The following is a 19,505-nucleotide window of genomic DNA, read 5'->3' on the forward strand; positions in this document are numbered from 1 at the left end:
AGCGGCAAACACAACACGGCAGGACGGATCACAGCGCTCGCTCCCACCCACATGTTATGACTCACATATGAGTCACCAAACGTGCCAGTAAAATCAGGGCTGCTTCACTGGAATACGACCAGCGAAAAACATTAGTGTAACTTACAGCCCAGTACCGGGAATCCACGGGTTTATTTCTCCTGTCCTACACCCGCAGGGGGTGCATTTCAAGGGAACAAAGGCAAAAGGCATTTATGGGAAGACGGAACCGGTCAGACTTTTCCCTGGAACACAAAACTGCACAACTTTAGGAGAAAGAACTTGTTTACGCTCAGCATTTGGTTTTAAATAGGCCTATGGGTGTGCGTTTCTGTAGTCGGGCCTTGTGGTGGAAAGATTGCAAAGTTGCAGAGAAATTTTGACTACGTCTGTGTACTCGAGTGTTTTTGCACACTACGGTTCATCCCGTGAAAAATCACGGAGTGATTTGAAAGAAGTCATGCAAATCTTACCTTCAGACTATTACGCAACATACAGTCTGAGCTACAGGCCTTAGTATGGCTATATTATCAAAAATAACTGTATGAAATATGCTCGCACTCCCTCTGTGTTACAATTATTTTTTAACACAGAAAGACTATATTTTATTTTATTAATACACAAAAAACTCACAAACATGAAGCAAGTGCAACAGAAATATATAAAAGCAAAGACGTAGTCATTTATATAATCATTAATGAAAAATGTGCTTGGTACAAACTGAATGTGACTGCATTAAATTAAAGGTGCACTTTCACGGGCTCAAAATTATTGGGGGTAAAAAAAAAAAAAAAAAAAAAAAAAAAAAGCACATTCATTACAATTATGAGATCCTTTAATGTACCTGTAAAAGTCTTCATGAAGGAAAGATTTTGCATGGCTTCATAAGTGTTATTGGATATGAAAGTTACATACTGAGAGATGTTGTGGGGAACTTTTTTTAGATTTGGTTGACTCTATTCCTACTTTACTTATGCATCGGAGTATTTCAGGCCAGAGCAAGTCTGTTTTCATTCATGCATGCTCTGCTTAGTCATAAATTTTGTTTCGTTTCCAAAGTAGGGCCGACTGAAAGTTTAAGACTCAAAACCAAAAGTAAATGAACAAAGAGAAGCAAACAACAGACTCAAAATAAAAGCAAAAGCTAAAGCTAATGGAAAACCCCGAACACTCCAAGCGAAACCAAAAGTTCCCTCTGTCATGACTGCAGAGATTCAATGTACTATAAAATGTTAAAATGAGTTTATTAACTTTTATCAGTGCGAACATCAGATGACCAGTCCAACCTTTGCAGTGTAAAAACAATTTTTTTCCCCCGCCTTTTTCTTCCACCTCCATAAATCGATACATGAAAATATTCAGATATCAATACATTTGGCCGATTAGTCTTGACCGGCATGCACGCCGTCTTTTAAAATGAAGTTCATTTGTCAGAGATGGCGTTGCTCCTGAGTCAGAAATATACAGGATTTTAGTTAGGATTTCGAGATTGTAAAAAGCAGAAAAAGACAGTGGAGTGGAGGATCGGTTGATCCAAGGCCATGTGAGCAAATTTTCAATAACTTGCTAAGCGCTTTCAGGTTGCTGTGGTTACAAACGCGAGTAATAAAACTAGTTCAGCACTTCAGCGTTTGTCTCAGAGTTTATTTTATGTGTGCTCTCCAGCATACATGGATCGTGTACAGTTCTGATTGGTTTGTTTTACACTTCAATATTAGCTTGACCTTATTTGTCCTCCCAAGCCCCACAGAAGAGTCGCTCATCTGGAACTGATCTGAGTACAGCTGAGGCATCGGTGCTGAGTGAAAACAAAAAGAAAAGCTGCAGTTTATGCTGCTGTTGGGCACTTTTGGTATTGGTTTGGCCAACACATGTGGGTGGAACACTTTCTGTTTTGCACACACTTATCCTGTTGACCCAGTTGCTTTGCAGATGCCCCACTCTATGTATAGTCCAAGTTGTTTAAAATTTAAAACTGAAGTCACAGACTTCATTAACTCTGCCCAATTATGGGGTGGCTTCAGTCACAGACAGCGGTCATCGCTGAGGACAGGTGACTCGGGTGTGTCCTGGCATGTGGCAGATGCCACAGGTGCGAGGTTTCTTAGCAGCAGGGGGTCTGTTAGCACTCGGACCTCCCATCATCTTCCTTCCCTTCCTCCCGCCGTCTCCATCACTATAAAATCCACCACCAAAACCACCTGACACGGGGAAACAGAGATCAGAGTTAAAAGAGTCAAAGTTACCAGTTATAGCATAGAAAGTACCAAAGAATTTTTTTCAGCATGTTGGGACTGCAGGTACATGTCATGTTGATGCCTCAAGGTCTCTGTGTTCGTGAGTCGTGACAGTACTTTCTTTTTTACCATCAAATGGTGAGCATAATATCCTTTTTTTTCTTAAACAAACATAATGTGCTTTGTAGAACTTTCGTAGAATTTTACAGCCAAATCACTGCAGTCAAAGTCCACTAAAACTCAATAGTATACACTGCAAATGCCTGTCTATAATACATTTATAATGTCAAGTACGCTTGCTTTTACTGAGATGACTCATCTTTTCAGAGAATCTATTAGAAAGTCTTGTATTGCTTGGTCTGAAAACCTGAATATGTCCACGAAGAATATAAAAGGTGGACGTAGTCACTGGAATGTGACAGAGCGCATCCAGGAAATTTTGTAGATCAAGTGAGCAGTTTGGCAGTTTTTCCATCTACTTCTGTACTCAGACTTCCTTCTGCCACCGAATGAGTCAGTCCCTGCTGGCCAGTAGAAGCACTACAGGTTTAATGAATGCACTTTGACTCTGGGTTCAATCTGAGACCTGAAAACTATGCCCATCCTTTTTATCCTAGACAGATAAGACCAGATAATTAAGATTAAGATGAAGATTAAAAAATTTCAGCTGGTAAACTAAAAGTCTTCATGCCAAGTTTTGATGGCGTGTAACAATAAAGAACACCGACTGGATTTCCCTAAGTATCCTGTCAATACTTTATTGGTCCATACTTTATTAGTATACATTATCACTTCTTGCATCAGTTTTATGATTTGTTGTTGATAATGTTTCGCTGTGTGTTACTTTCTTATCACATGTGAACTCGCTGCAGTATGAATAAAGAAATTTGGACCTGATAATAACGGTGTGTTTTGAAGGGTGACTATGCTTAATCAAACCACACTGCTTCAGTTATTACAGATAAAGCTTTAATTGGTTCATGTGGGCATCTACAGAGCCAAGGTTATTAAAAAAACACTTCTGTATTTATTTACAAGTATTAGAGCCCGATCAATATAGGATTTTTAATATCGATACCGATATTTTGGTTACTTAATCATCTGATATTTTGGCTGATATTACTTTTTAGCCACACCAAACACAAAGAGAGATCCCTGACATTTGTTATGTGTAGTTATTCAAAACACTGTTGAGGTACCTAAGATAACAAGCAGTTTAAGAAACTGCAAGTGGATTTGCAAAGTGCACGTGGTCGACAAACTGTGCAACGTCAACACTAATAACGTGGCTGAAGGGTGCTTCTCCTGCCTCGTCTTTATTTCTTTAATTTACATTTATTGACTGTTATAATTGTCAAAAACGACATAATAGTGCATAGTTAATATCAGCCTGCAGATGAATCAGTCAGGCTCTAACATTTGTCTCGTAATATGGTCATATTAGAGACATTTTGAATTTGTTGTTTACAAACATCTGCCAATGTCAACCATGTGACTTAACCCAGTGAAAGTGGGTACACCAGTATAAGATCAGTGTCTATGCGCTGCGAAGATCAGCTTCCAAAACATAAGTCAAACTAGTTTTCTATTTTTAGGCTGTATTTATGTTTTGGAAAAAAGATACGTGTAGTTTGTAGATGCTATCCATATGAGACCAACTTGTTGATAAAGGTTCACAGTGAAGGCAAAACACAATCTGAAAATGAGCTCATCCTCATGTTGTCCTTGTGACTCACTCGTTCCTACGCATAATATGTGTTTCAGGTGAAGCCAATACAAAGGCAGTATAGCCGCAGCGCATCCACGTCAAAGCCCAGGCTCAATAGCAATGACCTCAATAGAGCTGGTGACTCCATACGTTGTAACAATAAAGCAGTTCTGTTAGGAAGTTTGTGACGAGATTTCCCTGAAAATCAAGCAGCTGCTAGAAACACTTGTTCAACTATTTGTCCTGCCAGGAATGTGTTTGTCCATACTTGTTAAAGGAAATAAAGATGAGAATTAATTTTATGCCCATTTAACAAAGTAATCTAACTAATTACATACTTTTCCTTTTCACTACCTGAGCCAAAGAAGTTACGTGATTGGTTCAGACTGTTTGTTTTTTCTGTCTGCCTGTTTGTTAAATGAATGACTCAAAAGGTTGTGGAAAGATTTGCATTTTTATCAGAGGCGGGGCCTAACTCATGTGTAAGTGACTGATGACTATGAGTCACTGTGTATGGATCCAGGAATTTTAGGAAGCATTCTTCACTGTTTTGTGTGTAATGTGCATCATATCTTCACAAATGCATATTGAATTGAAGTAAGAGATAACAGTGACACAGCTCGTGCATGTGTAGAGGGAATTTTCAGCCCTGTTGGAGGTATGTGGTCTGACATTGGATTATGATTAGGAGCTCAGAGGAGGATTTGTGTGTGAGAGCCCCACCTGGTGGAGGTACGTTCTCATCAGCCCACTGAAAGAAGCCACACTGCTGCTCTCTTGGCTTCCCACAGGTGTGGAACATGCGACCCTTGTTTGGACCGTCCTTCTGCACCGTTCGCGTCACGGCTGCCTCGTTGCAGTTGCACATCACCTGTTCCAAATGTCCTGGTGCACCCGCTTCCTGCCCTCTGCTTCCTTCAGATGTGTTTCTGAATCCCAGAGATGGCCTAGGAGGCTGGGAAGTCCTCGGTGCTGGCGGTGGCAGCCCTCGATTCTGTGGCGCCCCCTGCTGACTTGGTTGATCTGCCCAAAGAAAGAAGTTGCAGCTCCCGGCGTTGCACTTGTAAAACTGCCGGCCTTGATTAGGGCCGTCTTTGCGCACAGTCAGGAGGAGTGCATCCTGACCACAGTTGCACACGATCGCGTCACTGCTGGCGTTTATACTCATACTGCGGCCACCTGGTGGAGACGTCGGCTGTGGGGTCCAGGAGGGCACAGGCGGGAGAGAATGGCGAGGATTAGAGATTCGGGTTCTGGACGGATCAGGTCTGGGTGGCCTTGGAGGTGGAGGATGAGGGTCATCTCCTCTTCCACCCCCTCCTCCAACTCCTGCACCACCACCACCTCCCCCTGGTCTGAGATATTTCAGGTCCAGCACTTCTCGGAGGATCTCGTCACAGCCACCGATGCAGCCGACAAACTCCAGAGGCATCATGGGAGGAAGGCTACCCCTGCGGAACTTGAACTTCAACCTGAAGAAGGGAGGACACACAGGAGGCAACCTCAGTATGCACATCTAATAAATGAGCTGTGCTGTGTGGCAATCCATCACTTATTTAACATCCAAAGAGAGTAAGTCACTCTAAATGAGTCAAGTAAGCTACGGGTAAGCTCAGTCCTCTTAGCTTGCTTGACTCATTCAGAGTGGGCAATTTTAGTACAATCAACACAATCAGAATCAAATACCTCAGGTAATTTCAATTATTATACTATTTGTTCAGCAGGCCGACTGTTTCCACCCACAAAAGTCAAGTGGGTATTGTGATGGCTGTGGTGTGGAGTATTAAGATTTCACAGTTCACTGTTAAAAAAAATCCTCCTGCATAACGTTATTGCAGAAAAGATTCTTAAACACATTCTTGACATAAATAGTTATATTACGGCAGAGGAGGGCAGAAGGCTGGTGGCGCTGACTGGTTGGGACCTTTCTGGATTGGGATCTTCTCCCTGCACCTGTGTGAGTTTTCTTCAGATAGTCCGACTGACTCGTGACCCTGCCTCTCGCTCTGTCGCTGACAGGCTCCAGTTCACCACACTCTTGTGGATCTGCACATGTGCTGCAGAAACACCATGAAGCTAAGACATCAATGATGACAAATTTCTAAAAAACAAAAAACCCAAGCTTTGCTTTCTGCACTTTTTTCTAAAAAAATGTTTTCTATTAATTATTATTGGTCAATATTTGTGCCAATACCAACATGTATTTGACACTCCAGCATGGCCCCATGAATGGATCTATCAGCTTGCTAATCCACCCCTTTGATGCAGAATGACGATCATCATTGTTTGGCATAAAGTATGTAGAGATATGAATAAACTCTAGAAGATGAATCCTAATTACTTAAATATTTCCACTGACAATGAGGTTCATTCTGTTGTTCTGTGCTCGGCTGTGACTAAAAGACATTAGAAGGAAACGCTTAAAACCCCCACACACATCTGGATGTCTTAAGGTACAGGGTTTCCAACATGATATAATTGGCTCAGTGGTAACGACGTGTGAGTCACTTTTGCGCTTCTGCATGGACATTTGATTAATATGTGCTTCACTGGCGTAATTAAATTTGATCCACAGAGACGATTTATCAGTGAACCAAAGGCATATCATATAGAAGTTTAATTCCATGCAGTGACATTTTCTGTCACCCTCTGTCAATTTTAGTGGCTGTAGGTAACTGAAATTACCAGTAACTCAGGAGTATACACCATGACTTATGACTGAAATGTAATAAAATATATATTCTCATAGAAAACTGTGTGAAGCACTGAGGACAAACAGTCCACCATAAAGTGGCTTTTTCAAAAATCTGTACATAAGAAAAGTTGGTAAAACAGGGCAAGTTGCCGTGGCAACAAGTGAGGCGGTAGCACCAAGCAACAGTCTACTCCTGCGCACATCTGCATTTATCAGCATATGAAGTTATCCAACAAGCTGCACAGTGATATCTGATTTAAAAAAAAACAAAAAACTACATCGCTGACATTGTTCTGGAGAGAGGGCTGGAGCTCAACTTTGAGCTCGCCACCAGATTGGTTGCCATGGTAACAGATGCTGGTGTGGAGCACTTTGGCTCACTGCGAGTGAGCGTGCCCTATATTTGGACTGAGCTGAGCCACGTGCTCGTAGGGTTAACGCCTACTTGTGTAAACAAGATTTGGAGAAATTTCTCGAGAGCGTCAGGGCCGTCGCTGTTTGTTTGCCTGAGAGGGTAGCATAAGGCACGGAGGGAGTTTAGCACTGACGTGACCACTGAAAAAATAAATAAATACATGTTTTTTTTCAGTTAATGTGTGAGTTAAGTCTCTGTTGTGCTGAGAGGACGAATCTTTTACAAAAGCACTCATAACTTAGATATCCCTCCCTAAATCAGTCAAGTACAAAGCACCTTCAAAAATCATGCGTTCTGAAATATAGTTAGCAAAACAACACGTGAAACCCCTCACAACATAAGGGCTCTGGCTTAATCGTGTTACTGTGCCTTATGCCTGTGATGAAAGAACATTCAACACCAGTTACAGGTGCCAGTTACCAAAAACACAACACTCAAACACATGCAGAAAGCTGGACTGCTCCTGCATGATTCGAGAACGTGTTAATTTCAGTGAGAAACCGAAACCGAAATGATCGTCCAGGTCTGATGGAGACCTCAGAGCTGGATTATATGGAGCAATTTAAATGAGTTAAAGACAACAGGAAAGCCATGAAGCAGTTGCTGATTAAAAAGCATCACTGAGCACAGCGTGTGAGCACTCTAACAGAGAGACGTGAAGCATTGCAAATGTTTCTGCACATTTCTGCAAATGACCGAGTGTCCAGAGTTTGACCAGTTACTGGTTGAATACGTCTTTGTGATTAAAACTGATCACCTTCTATCAGTTGAGTAGTTTTGACTTCTAAAATATGTTCAAACTATTTCATTGTGTAAGTCAGCACATGCAGAACAATTCATCTAACTGTCAAAGTCTGCAAAGGCCACATGTCACTAACTGAGCTGAGATACATCTACCTGTAGTACAGTCTGCTTACAGACTGGTACTTATACGGTGCTTTTCTATATTATCTGAGCACTCAAAGCACCTTTTCCTAGAAGCCTCATTCACCTAGTCACACAAGGTTTGTTCAATGCACTTTGGAGTTCATTATCTTGTCCAAGCACACTTCCGCATGTGGACTGGAGGAGCCGGGGGTTGAGCACCGACCTGCTGATTAGCAGACTCTACAGACTCTCCTGAGCAAAAACTGCTTAAAGTCTGGTTAACTGATTTAGTTCCTCTTCAAACTTGATTTTTATTAAATAGTGGAGCGTTTCTCACACCGGGCCTCTGGTGTCCAGTTAGCTTGTAAGTCTAAGTCATGAGGCTGGAATTGTAAAACATTTTTATATAGCTCGAGAGCAGCTCAGGAGGATCTGAGTAGTGCAGCAAAGAGAAAACAACAGAACATCAGTGCAAATACTTTACAGCATATGGTTCTTTGGTATTTCCACTGTTAAGCTGGAAGATAGCGTGTTACTGGGAAATCTACACCATAGCTACGTCATACACGCAAACCTCTCTGAAAATCTACACTTTAACCGTATGCCTGATGTGTACCTCCCTAGAAATGCAACAACACGTCGTGGTGACACAGCGTGCATCTGCACTGACTGGTCTGTTCAGTAACAGTTCCTCCTGTACATTTCCAGCTACCCTTTGTTGCAGCAGTTTTTGAATTTATCAGTGAGAGAATAACAACCATTGTACTTATATTGATGCTAATAATGCCAATAATAGATATATAATGACTCACACATGTCAGTAAATTCCTAAAAGAATGGACGTGAGGAAATGTACAAAGAAGTGGAAAAACAGAAGTGAAAAATTTTGTCCCTGACAAAAAAACAAAACTGACCAAAACAAAGAGAGGTGGGGGGGACAGGAAAGAAAAAAGCCCCTGCATTTCTATCGACTATAACAGCAGGTCACTAACACAGGGTAATTAACACATAATGCAGCATAAGTGCAAGTGTGAATAGGTTATGTGGCCCCCTGTAGCACAGACCCTGACAAAAGTCTAAATCAGCAGGCATGATTTAGGGAGATGATTTAGGTTGAGACTCTTTTCTGCGTGACGCTAGGGGACGTTTACCGAATCCTAAAACAGTTTTGTAAGAGTCTTTTGGAAATCTGAGGCCAGAGTACATACTTTACATGTTATATGTTATTAAGAGTCTACATGTTTTTGTTCTGTACATATTCAGATTTTTTCTGCGTTGTACTGTATTGTGTGACCGTTGCAGGGAAGGTCGCTGCTCTTTAAATCAGCATTTGAACTTTGATACATAACAGTGGTCAGTTAGGCTGAGATAGATGTATCTCAGTACAATAAGTAATCAGTAATCATGCAGGACAAGACTGCTGCAGTTAAAGTCCACTCTTATTCTAACAGTACCAAACTTGACATTTGCTGGTTATCTATTTTTGGGGATGTGTCTTCAGTGCTGAGGACTTCAGAAATATAATTAGTAAACTAATATATTTCTCCTGGGTTCATGTGACAAGCAGGAAGTGAAACAAAAAGAGCACTTCATGTTAAAGCTGTGACTGTCAACATTAGTAGGCTGTCAAAAAAACAGGAGAAGAAAAAACAACAACACAAAAACCAGTCTGTCAGCTGTTTTTCCAACGTACTTATTACTGCTTAGGGTACCTTACGCTCTTCTGGTTAGAGCAGAGAGTTAGTGTTACACTTCCTGAAAGACCTTAAAGACTACAAGCATTAGAGACACACACACACACACACACACACACACACACACACACACACACACACACACACACACACACACACACACACACACACACACACACACCAAGTAGGAGGCACTCTTTGGCCTCTTGTGAAGGCCGTTTATCTACAGCACTGACCACATAATGTGCGATCACTGCTCTGGCTGGACAGCAGTGGATTGCAGAGGAAAACAATCCCAACTCCTTTAGTGCAGGACAGTCGTAAATACGAATGCTTCTTACCTATTTGTCACTCACATTGCATCAGAGGACATTTGCATAAAAACTGAGTAGCACTACAAATCTACTGTGCACAGTTTAAATGAGCCTAATGAAACACACAGAGCCAGAAGGACACAGTGAACAACGAGGACATGTGTGTGAAGACTCTTCAGCCACGCTTACAGCTCTGTGAGTCTGTATTTAAGGTGTAATTATTCTTCAGCTGGAGTGTTAATGACACAGTCAAATAATATGGCTCAATAAAAACCATATGCAAAAACTGATGAAAATATCAAAATAAATACAGGAAAATACAGAAGAAAGAAAATGGATGTTTAAAAATGTATTCATTTATTCAGAATCCATTCTAAACTGTGTCTCTGTGGCTTTTAAACCCCCCAAAACGCATAGTGTACGCTGTTAAGTGCCAGGAGGATTGCCAGGATTTATACATCAGGGAAACCTCTGGCGAAGCACATGGCACAACACAGAAGAGCTACCTCGTCAGGCCAGGACTCTGCAGTCTATTTACACCTGCAGGCCAGTGGACTCTTTCAGTGATGAGGATGTTCACATCTTGGACAGGGAGGAACGCTGGTTTGAGCGCGGAGTCAAGGAGGCCGTTTACGTGAAAAGGGAAAGAACATCTTTGAATCAAGGAGGGGACCTAAGGGTACATCTTTCACCATCTTACAATGCTGTGATTGCAGCCATTCCCCAACTCTCTGTGAACGGTACTCACAGCCATTGATCAGTGGTCTTTGATCAGTGAGCTTTGATCAGTGGTTGTTGATCAATGGTCATGAGAATTTGCATAATTATGATGAAGGAACTGACCTATTGTTCCTTCAGTGGTGCTAGCTTCAGTCATTATGCGAATGTACTGTTGATAAGATTGGGGAAACCTGCAGTCAGCTGAGACTGAAGAAGTCACTTGGATGAGTGACGAAACGTTTCTCCCACTGAAAACGCTACGTCCAGATTAACAGAATGGTAAATGGCCTGTATTTGTATAGCGCTTTACTAGTCCCTATGGGCTAAGGGCGCTTTACATTTTCAGTCATCCACCCATTCACACACTGGTGATGGCAAGCTACATTGTAGCCACAGCCCCCCTGGGGCGCACTGAGAGAGGCGAGGCTGCCGAACACTGGCGCCACCGGGCCCTCTGACCACCACCAGTAGGCAACGGGTGAAGTGTCTTGCCCAAGGACACAACGACTGGGACTGTCCAAGCCGGGGCTCTAACCGGCAACCTTCCGATTACAAGGTGAACTCCCAATTCTTGAGCCACGATCGCCCAAGAATCAACTTTTGGACATTTTATTTTATTTATTTTATTTTTTTAAAGGGAAAATACAAATAATCTTTTTGTACTACAAAGCAAATTACAAACTTGAGTCTTTGAGGAAGAGACAGATCAGCATTGTCACAGCATTACTCAACCCTTGATCCCAGTAAGCTAGCCTTACTTTATTTAGGACATTTCAGTTTGGTAACTTATCAAGCACTCCTATGAGGCTTTAATACTGTCCAGATTAATACAAATCAATACTCACATATGAATGGGGTGTGGCTGACAGGTAGGACATGTGCTTTCATCTCTGCTGACCTCGAGCACCACGTCGGGAAACCACACTGCTGTTTTACAGGCTGGGAAGCCCACACATGACAGGTATTTACTGCAGGAGGAGACAGAGAGCAGCTGAGAGGTCAGAGTGCAGCGAGGGTGCAAAAAGCGTTTATGTCCGCTACGATGGTAGAAACCTCCCCCCCCCCAAAAAAATAATCAAAATGAATAAATGTAACTAAAAAAATAAAAGTAAGATGTGATGGGTGCGTCAGGTAAAAAGTGAATCACATGAAGTTCCTACCACACAGGACTGTGGTGGCAGTGTTAGGATCTGAGGTTCCTTGAGCTGGTCAAGTTCAATCTTTTTCCATTAGTATGCCCCTTGGTGGCACATTAAAGATGGCAATGCCAGAACTCATCAGGCTCAAACTGTGATAGTTCAGCTCAGGGAGAATGACACACCATTTTCACACACCACGGAGTCCAGACTTTAACCCCAGTGAGAATCTTTGGGATGTGTTGAGAAGACTTTATATAACAGTCCAACTTTCCCACACTGGGAGATGCCACAGCGCATGTGTGCTTTTACCAAAGGTAAGGACCAAAATATTAGAAGGTGTGAGTTTCTTTTTTTGCCCAATCGGTGTATTTTTAACAAATACATCTCTACTGCCTGCTGAGGAAGGTTGGAAGAACGCATCCTTCTTTTTTACAGCTTCCGTTGTTTCCATCGTCTCACCTGTTTCCCTCTCTCTTCTTCTTCAGCACCATGTCCCGACCACAGTTAGGGCACTTCCTCACCGGCAGCGGGATCTCCATGTCCTGCTGCTCTGCTTCAGGGATCTCGTGAGCTGCACCGAGATAGGGAGACAGCGCTTCATCTAACCTGAGGGAACAGCAGACATACGACTTCTTACCAGCAGGATGCAGCGATAGCAGGAAAGGTTACGCACTAGTTTTAATATTGAGGATGCAGACATACACACGTGTAAACTACAAGGTAAATGCAACTAACTTCTTCGCTTTCCTGACAGACTCAATGAAGACGGTCTTGTATTTCTGGATGTGATGCTGCAGCACGCTCTGTTTGTCCTTTCGGCCTTCTGACACCAGCTTGAGGTCTGCTTCCAATTCAGCACGCAGGTTCGGTTTTGACATCTCATAGCCCATGGAGTTATAACCTGCACGCACACACAAACACGCACACATTGATATGTACGCAGCTTAACTGAGTGACCGAGCTTTACATTGAGTGCGAGCGTGCGTGCACATACCCTCCACCAGCCCCATGCCCAGCTCTCCAGGCGTAAACCTCTGGTCAGCTGTCAAGCCCACATACATGCGACTCTTTATAGTCTCAATGTGCTCAGCGTGGGTTGCATCTGTACCTGTAATGTGAACAGTTAGCATAGTAACACTCACATTAGACACCAAACTGTGAGTACGGAGCAAAGAAGGTCTATACTGAGAGAAGCACGTGTTAGTAGGTGGAGCTGCTTTTATTAAACCAGATCAACACACAAAAAATATCCACATACACTCACTAGACACTTTATTAGGTACAACTTGTTAGTTGGGTTGGACCAAGTTGGACTTTCTTTTGCCTTAATTGTCCGAGGCCCCAATTCAACAAAGTGGGGGTAAAATGTAATATTCCCTCATTTGCCGAATACTATTGACCTGAGTCAATATAATCATGAATCTCTTTATAGAGATCACACTTTAAAGGTAATATTTAATTTAAACTATGATATTTAATTCACTAAATGATCAAAAACTAACAACATATTTTATAATGAAACATTTCTTCCATTAAATCACATGACAGTGAGCTGGTCTTGTAAATATAATATTTTAAACTGACACTTTATGTACTGGGTCTTTAAATCTCTCATCCTGTGAAAAACCACACATTACATATATTCATCATTTAAAGTATTTATGGACTAGTGACAAGTCGACAAATACACAAAACTAACTAACAAACAAACAAACCTAACAACCCACAAAAAAAACAGAATTTCTGACTTTGTGCGTCAATTATATACCAATGCCGTGCTTCTCCATCAGCGATATGAGGTCGGCTTCAGTGAGCAGCTGCGGAGGACTCGTCTGTCCATCCACCATCTCAATAGCAGAGGGCTGGAACTGAGAGCCTTGTTCATACACTGGAATCACCTGTAGAGCACATTTGAATATGTTGTCCACAAAAAGCAATAACGTAGAGATGTGTAATGAATGCCAAGAATGTTTCAGTCACTATTTGAGCTGGTTAAGTGGGTTTAGAGCAAAACTGGTAAAGTTTGGTCAGTCTAAACACCCACACTGTACCTTTGTGCTCCACCTGTCATAGGGGTAAACATCCAGGTAGTTCCTTGCAATGATCATGAGTCCCGAGACGGAGAACTTCTCCTGAGCGATATCTATATCAACCACAGTCTCCTGTCCCAAAGCATCCTGGGATACACAAGCTAAGAAATGGCGAACAATGAACTCATACACACGTCCTTCATTGCCCTGGGAAGAACACAAAGAGACAACAAGCAGTGTTTATTGTAATTATCTTCTCAGATTCTGTGGTTGTTTTCTGTTCATAAAATTGAAACAATAGAAATGAAAAAATAAATAAATAATCCCTGTTATTGATCACACCAAGCTACCTGCAGTGTGTTAGTGAACTTGGTGGGATGTATGGGAGGGTGGGCTTGGTCAGAGTTCTTGCCCTGTCTTGGGTTGGGTCCCCCCGGCTGGTCAAGCACTCGCTGGGCGAATGCCCCCCACACCGGGCTGTGAGCCTGCTGCTCCACCAGTGGGGTAAGAGCCAAGTTTGCTGGAAAAATGTTGGTCTCTGTGCGGGGATAGCTGATGAACCTGAGCAGAAGAAGAAAAAAAAAAGAACAAAGAAAAGGACGCATGATTCACGATGTAGGAACGCTCTGGAAATGTAAAATCACTGATTGCCGAACCTCCAGAGTGGACGTTCTTTGTGTATAAAACTAAGAAAACATCTAAATGGACTTGTATGTTTCATTGAACCCACAGACACTCTCACACATCAGGCTTAAGAGTGAAATAAGTTCAGACATCGAGACATTAGTTTATTCTCTGGAAAGCAGTTTTTACATCACATAAAATGCTTTCGACTAAAAGATTCACACACTCACCCCTGAGTATAGAGCTTTTCTGCAATTTTCATGGTCTCTTTGGCACTTATTCTGAGCTTCCGTGAAGCCAGTTTCTCCAGTTCCTGTAGGCCAGACAAATGAAGAAGACTATTTGCAGTGGGCCAAAGCAGCAGGACAAAATCTTTTTTTTTTAAAGTTGCTGTGTGTTTTACATTTATGTGCAGCTGTTTGGCTTTTTATTCTTACCACAGTGTCCAAAGGCAGTGGCCTCCATTTACTCTTAGGTTTGCTGGTTACTGAGGTGACTGTTGCTATGGGATCCTGGAAATGAATGAAGTGATATTCTCTTTTCACACGCGGCTTTTATATCATTTTATTTGTGCAGGTTGAAAACACTTGAAACTTACTGTGGTGTCCTAACAGCAGCAGGAGAAGCATAGAGATGCGCTAACCTCACACACAGTTGGTACATGTCCATGGTGCCTTTCAAGGTGGATACTAACCTTGGATTGTACTTTTCACTCTTTTACTTTCTGCTGTTGGTTAGATTTAGCATCCTCAAAAATATTATTGATGTTACTTATCTGTTTGCAACAGCTGAAATAAACACCAGCTATTCTGGCCCAAGTGGTGTGGGGTTTTTGTGCATTGAAAAGCTTCTTGAATAGCGACAATGACCCCCCACAATGGATAGTTTAATTTAGTAGTAACAGGACCTGTAGTGCTTGATAATGTGAGATGCCTACCTAATCAAAGACCATCTCAATCTTGAGTGTGAGGTGTAAATAATACAGATTTTCAAATTGAAAGCAGAAAAAGGAACACAAATGTTAAGTGAGGAAGGAAATTGTTTCAGCACCTGTAGTCTGTTTTGGTGAAAAGCTGTGAATGCAAACAGGAAATGTGAACTTCTGTTTGTCTCCTCAGGACACATTTTAAAGTCTATTAACAGTTTTTCTCTGCCAACACGGGGGAACAAATTTAAAAAAAGAAAATAAAAGAAAGCTTAGTGGAGCCATAAATGGACCACACAACTGAATGCTGAACTCTTTGGTTTTGGAACTACATGTGAGCCGTCTCACCATGTTACTATAAAAAGATAGTGTGCACTTTTAAGGTATAATGCAGGAACTTCCTTGCTGGCCTTCTCTAACCAGAATCAGGCTCTCATTGCCCCACTAGAATAAGTTCATCACATCTACAGTTTGACTTGTTATCCTCCAATACTCTAAAGAACTGCAGACTAAACCCAGCGCACAGAGACAAACATTGCTGAGTCTCTCTGACTTAAGTTTTTCTTCCGATTCTCACATTTCTCTCTGTGGGCAACAGTGAGAATGAAGTGTTAATTACTGGGCTCGACAGTAAACAATACACGTGTCTCGATGAGAGTCATAGAGCCAGATGACAACTTTGTTCTCTCATCAATAAGCAAAAAAACCCCCAAACCAACATATAACAACACAAAACACTCATGGCTGTATAAACACACAGAAAAATCACAGCAGCTACAGTCTCACATAGAATAACAACTAAAACAAACCCATAAAAGCAACAGATCAGAGGTCGTGACTATTTCACGAACAGCTCATGAGTTTTTAATCACTGAAGGAACAAAGTGTAGGATATTCAACATAAAAAAATGCAGGCACATACCTCCATGCAGATCTGGTAGAGCACTAGACAAGCTGTGTGATTGAAGAGGCGGTTTCGTTTCCAGTTAAACTCCACACAATCCTCCTCCACCTCGTGGATCACTGAGGCAAAGAGAGACACGAAGGAGAGAGGTGAATATCCTTTTAAAACCCAAATCACTGAATTTCTGCTGAGTATTGGGGTGTGTGCACGGACAAACCTTTGATCTTATAGAAAGTCTCGGGTATGAATGCCTGGATGGCTTTGAAGCGCTCCACCACAAAACCCAGAGTGGGAAACTGACAGCTGCCGTATGAGATCAGCTGATTGGCCAGGGACTCTGGGAAGATCTTCTGCAGGCGAAGTGTCTGGAATCGAGTAAAAGATGCACCTATGAAGGATGCATCAGACATTTGTTGAATCACTGACCTTTGACCCAATCCATTATCCCCACAAAGCCTTCCATGTGCTTAAGAGCGAGTGCTGTCTTACCTATACGCAAGTCCAGCTCCTGGCGGACATCAACTGCATCGCTGACGTTAGCATCAGGCTCTGTTAGAGTCTCACAGGCTCTTCGGATTGAGTTGGGCGTGATCTCAGAAAACTTTGCCCGAAAGACTTGTAAATTTGGCTTCACTGAAAGAAAACAAAATGCAGACAGAGGAGATGTTTTTAGCAGCAGGTTTTTCACATGAAGCCTGAACTTCTGAGGCCTTACACAGTCAACAAAAACATCCAGACTTCTGCTATACCTGCTTTGCAAACATCTATGATTTCGAAGCCAATGTTTTCTCCCTCTCTATCACAATCAGTCCAGATGACCAAGGCCTGGCACAGCCTCACCTCCTTCTCTAGCGTTCGCTATGTAAGAAAAAAAGGACAGAGAAAAGGAAAGTGAGGAGAGGAAGAATGTTATAGCAGTTGACTTAATAAACAGTAAACTTTGAACTGAAATACAAAATAATCATTTATTTCAGTAGATGTTTCCTATTATTAGGAGGACAGTTAATGAGCCTACCTTAATCTGTAACATATTATCCGGACAATATTTCTCTACTTCTGCATCAAACAGCAGCACCGGATTGCAGCTGTGCCTTTGGAGAGAAAAGGATAAAAAACAATAAGCTTTTTCTGTTAGCGTGTTTGATGCTTTATACCCCCAAAAAACAAAATTTTTAAACTTACCATTTCTGAAATGGAGCTTTAAACTCCAGACCCAGTAAATGCCCTGATACTGATGTCATTGAGACAGTCACATTCTGGTGAAGGAAGCACAGGGACAAAAATCAGACACAAAGCGAAACGCCAAAGAACAGACATTTAGGTAAATGTATGAAATTTTCCTTACTTGCCCAAAGAGATGATATTCATACTCATAGATTTTATTAAACTTCGACATTCCTTCCCTCTAAAATAAAAAAACAAGACAATGAGTGCTGGAGCAACCAAAGATTTGTTGTTGTATTGTCAGATGTATAGATGGAGAAATCGGTATGGTTGACAAGTCAAACTGTACAGGCGTTTCTTATTTTGCTCACCATATTTATGTAAGCTACACAATACAAATGTGTCTGTCAGAGATCTTGTTATTGTGTATGTATGTATGTATATATATATATATATATATATATATATATATATATATATATATATATATATATATATATATATATATGTACTTTTTCCCTGCACATATTATTTAAATGGAGTTTAATTTACTCGAGTTTAAAATACATCTTTGTTTATCAAATGACCAAAAATAACAGACAAATTCACAGAAACAAGTAACACAATCTCACTGCTGGTCCAGCTATATGTGGGACCAGTTGTGCTTCTGTGAGTGTTCATCCTCCCAAAGGCCTGTTTTTAGCCAGGAGAAACCCTGATATATCACAGTTGTTACTCACAACAATAACATATCCCAGGGTTGTAGAAAGGTGCCTGTCATAAAGCCATTCTTAAGGAAGTAAACAAACCCAAACTTGAAACTTCTTACTCAAATCTCTTCAGCATGTACAGAGGAAATCAGCCTGTCTACAGCTATCTGTAAGACACGGTGCCATGGTTTGGGATTTCATTTCAGTCAGTAATGTTAGGGAAATTATAAATACAGAATTGGATGGATTAGATTTGATCCACTCTAACTGTACTATCTCTGAAAATGTCCAATTGGCAACAGCTTCATTTTCAGCATGACAATATTCCCAAACACACTGCTAATGCAGTAAAAGCGTTCCTGGATAGAAAAAAAAAAACACACACACAATGGAACATCAGTCATGGATTGGCCTCCCAAGAGCCCAGACCTCAACATTATTGAAGCAGTGTGGGATCATCCTGAGAGAGAACAGAATAAAAAATGCCTTATATACTGTATTTCCATGTATGTTTGTGTATGTTTACTTAGCAAAATATAAAGAAATGATAGGTGGCTCAAGACTTTTTACTAGTGCTACACATTTTGGAACTGATAGAGAGTTGACACATTAGCCTGGTAGATTTGTCTGTCTGAGGTGAGTGTGTGAGAGGGGATGTGACTGACCCTCCTGGCCCTGCCGCTGGACATAATTTCAGAGATCCCCTTAGCAGCATCATTTTTCTCGGCCACGCAGAGGACCCGACGGATCTGCCCCCGGCTTCGGATCATGTCTGCCTCCTGCTGCAATGTGTCCTGGAGGACACTCTGCGCCGCACAGAAATACCTCCGCTGGACTCCCGGCCGCCGTAGTCCCGATAAAAGCACAGATCTCCTGAGGAGACACGCTACTAGCATACCCGCTCTCACGTGAAGCAGCCGGCTCAACGGACAGCTTCAGCGCTGTTCTCTTCCCATTTTGTTAGCATGCTAGCTGATGCGGGGAGCTACATATTATCAGCTCCCAGGAACTTCAACAAAGAGCAAAAAAGGCAACTAAAGCTTGACTAACTTCACTTCCCACAAATAAAACAGCGAACAAAGAGGAAATATATGCCTGCCACACGAAAATTACCAACAATTAGCAATAAAAAAAAATGAAGAGGACCTTAGACACAGGAACACTCTTACTTCTGTTTACAAAATCCGCGCCTGCCTGTCAAAACTGCCGTCATCAAGGTCGGAACACTGTCGCAAATATCCTGACGCAAAACCTCAAATGAAAACCTTAAAACAGGCTTAGAAAGAATATTACAATACGTCCACTCAATTTTACTTTTGTCTAGATGTGTAGCATATGTTT

The 19,505-nt window shown here is 41.7% G+C and overlaps 1 protein-coding gene across 1 annotated transcript; it reads right to left on the reverse strand.

Moving 5' to 3' along the window:
- Window positions 1–342: 342 nt before the first annotated feature.
- On the reverse strand, window positions 343–19,379 carry top3a (DNA topoisomerase III alpha). Its single transcript, XM_080906158.1, has 19 exons — window positions 18,830–19,379; window positions 17,636–17,695; window positions 17,473–17,546; window positions 17,306–17,381; window positions 17,040–17,148; window positions 16,780–16,923; window positions 16,508–16,678; window positions 16,309–16,409; window positions 14,899–14,973; window positions 14,692–14,774; window positions 14,188–14,398; window positions 13,859–14,044; window positions 13,576–13,705; window positions 12,802–12,915; window positions 12,543–12,708; window positions 12,267–12,413; window positions 11,514–11,636; window positions 4,687–5,435; window positions 343–2,219 (listed from the first exon to the last, which is right to left on the reverse strand). The coding sequence occupies exons 1-19, from the start codon at window positions 19,058–19,060 to the stop codon at window positions 2,056–2,058; spliced, it is 3,114 nt and encodes a 1,037-aa protein (XP_080762284.1). The 5' UTR covers window positions 19,061–19,379; the 3' UTR covers window positions 343–2,055.
- Between the last annotated feature and the right edge of the window lie 126 nt (window positions 19,380–19,505).

The sequence above is a fragment of the Rhamphochromis sp. 'chilingali' genome (genome assembly GCF_963969265.1).
Source record: "Rhamphochromis sp. 'chilingali' genome assembly, chromosome: 15".
Classification (NCBI taxonomy): Eukaryota; Metazoa; Chordata; class Actinopteri; order Cichliformes; family Cichlidae; genus Rhamphochromis; species Rhamphochromis sp. 'chilingali'.

Excerpts from the sequence above, each read along its gene's own strand:
- top3a (XM_080906158.1), bottom strand. The coding sequence starts at position 19,060 with ATGCTAGTAGCGTGTCTCCTCAGGAGATCTGTGCTTTTATCGGGACTA. Across the intron at positions 14,974-16,308 it reads TCTACCAGATCTGCATGGAG|GATCCCATAGCAACAGTCAC; the intron begins GTATGTGCCTGC and ends ATTCATTTCCAG. Across the intron at positions 11,637-12,266 it reads AAGAAGAGAGAGGGAAACAG|TAAATACCTGTCATGTGTGG; the intron begins GTGAGACGATGG and ends CTCCTCCTGCAG.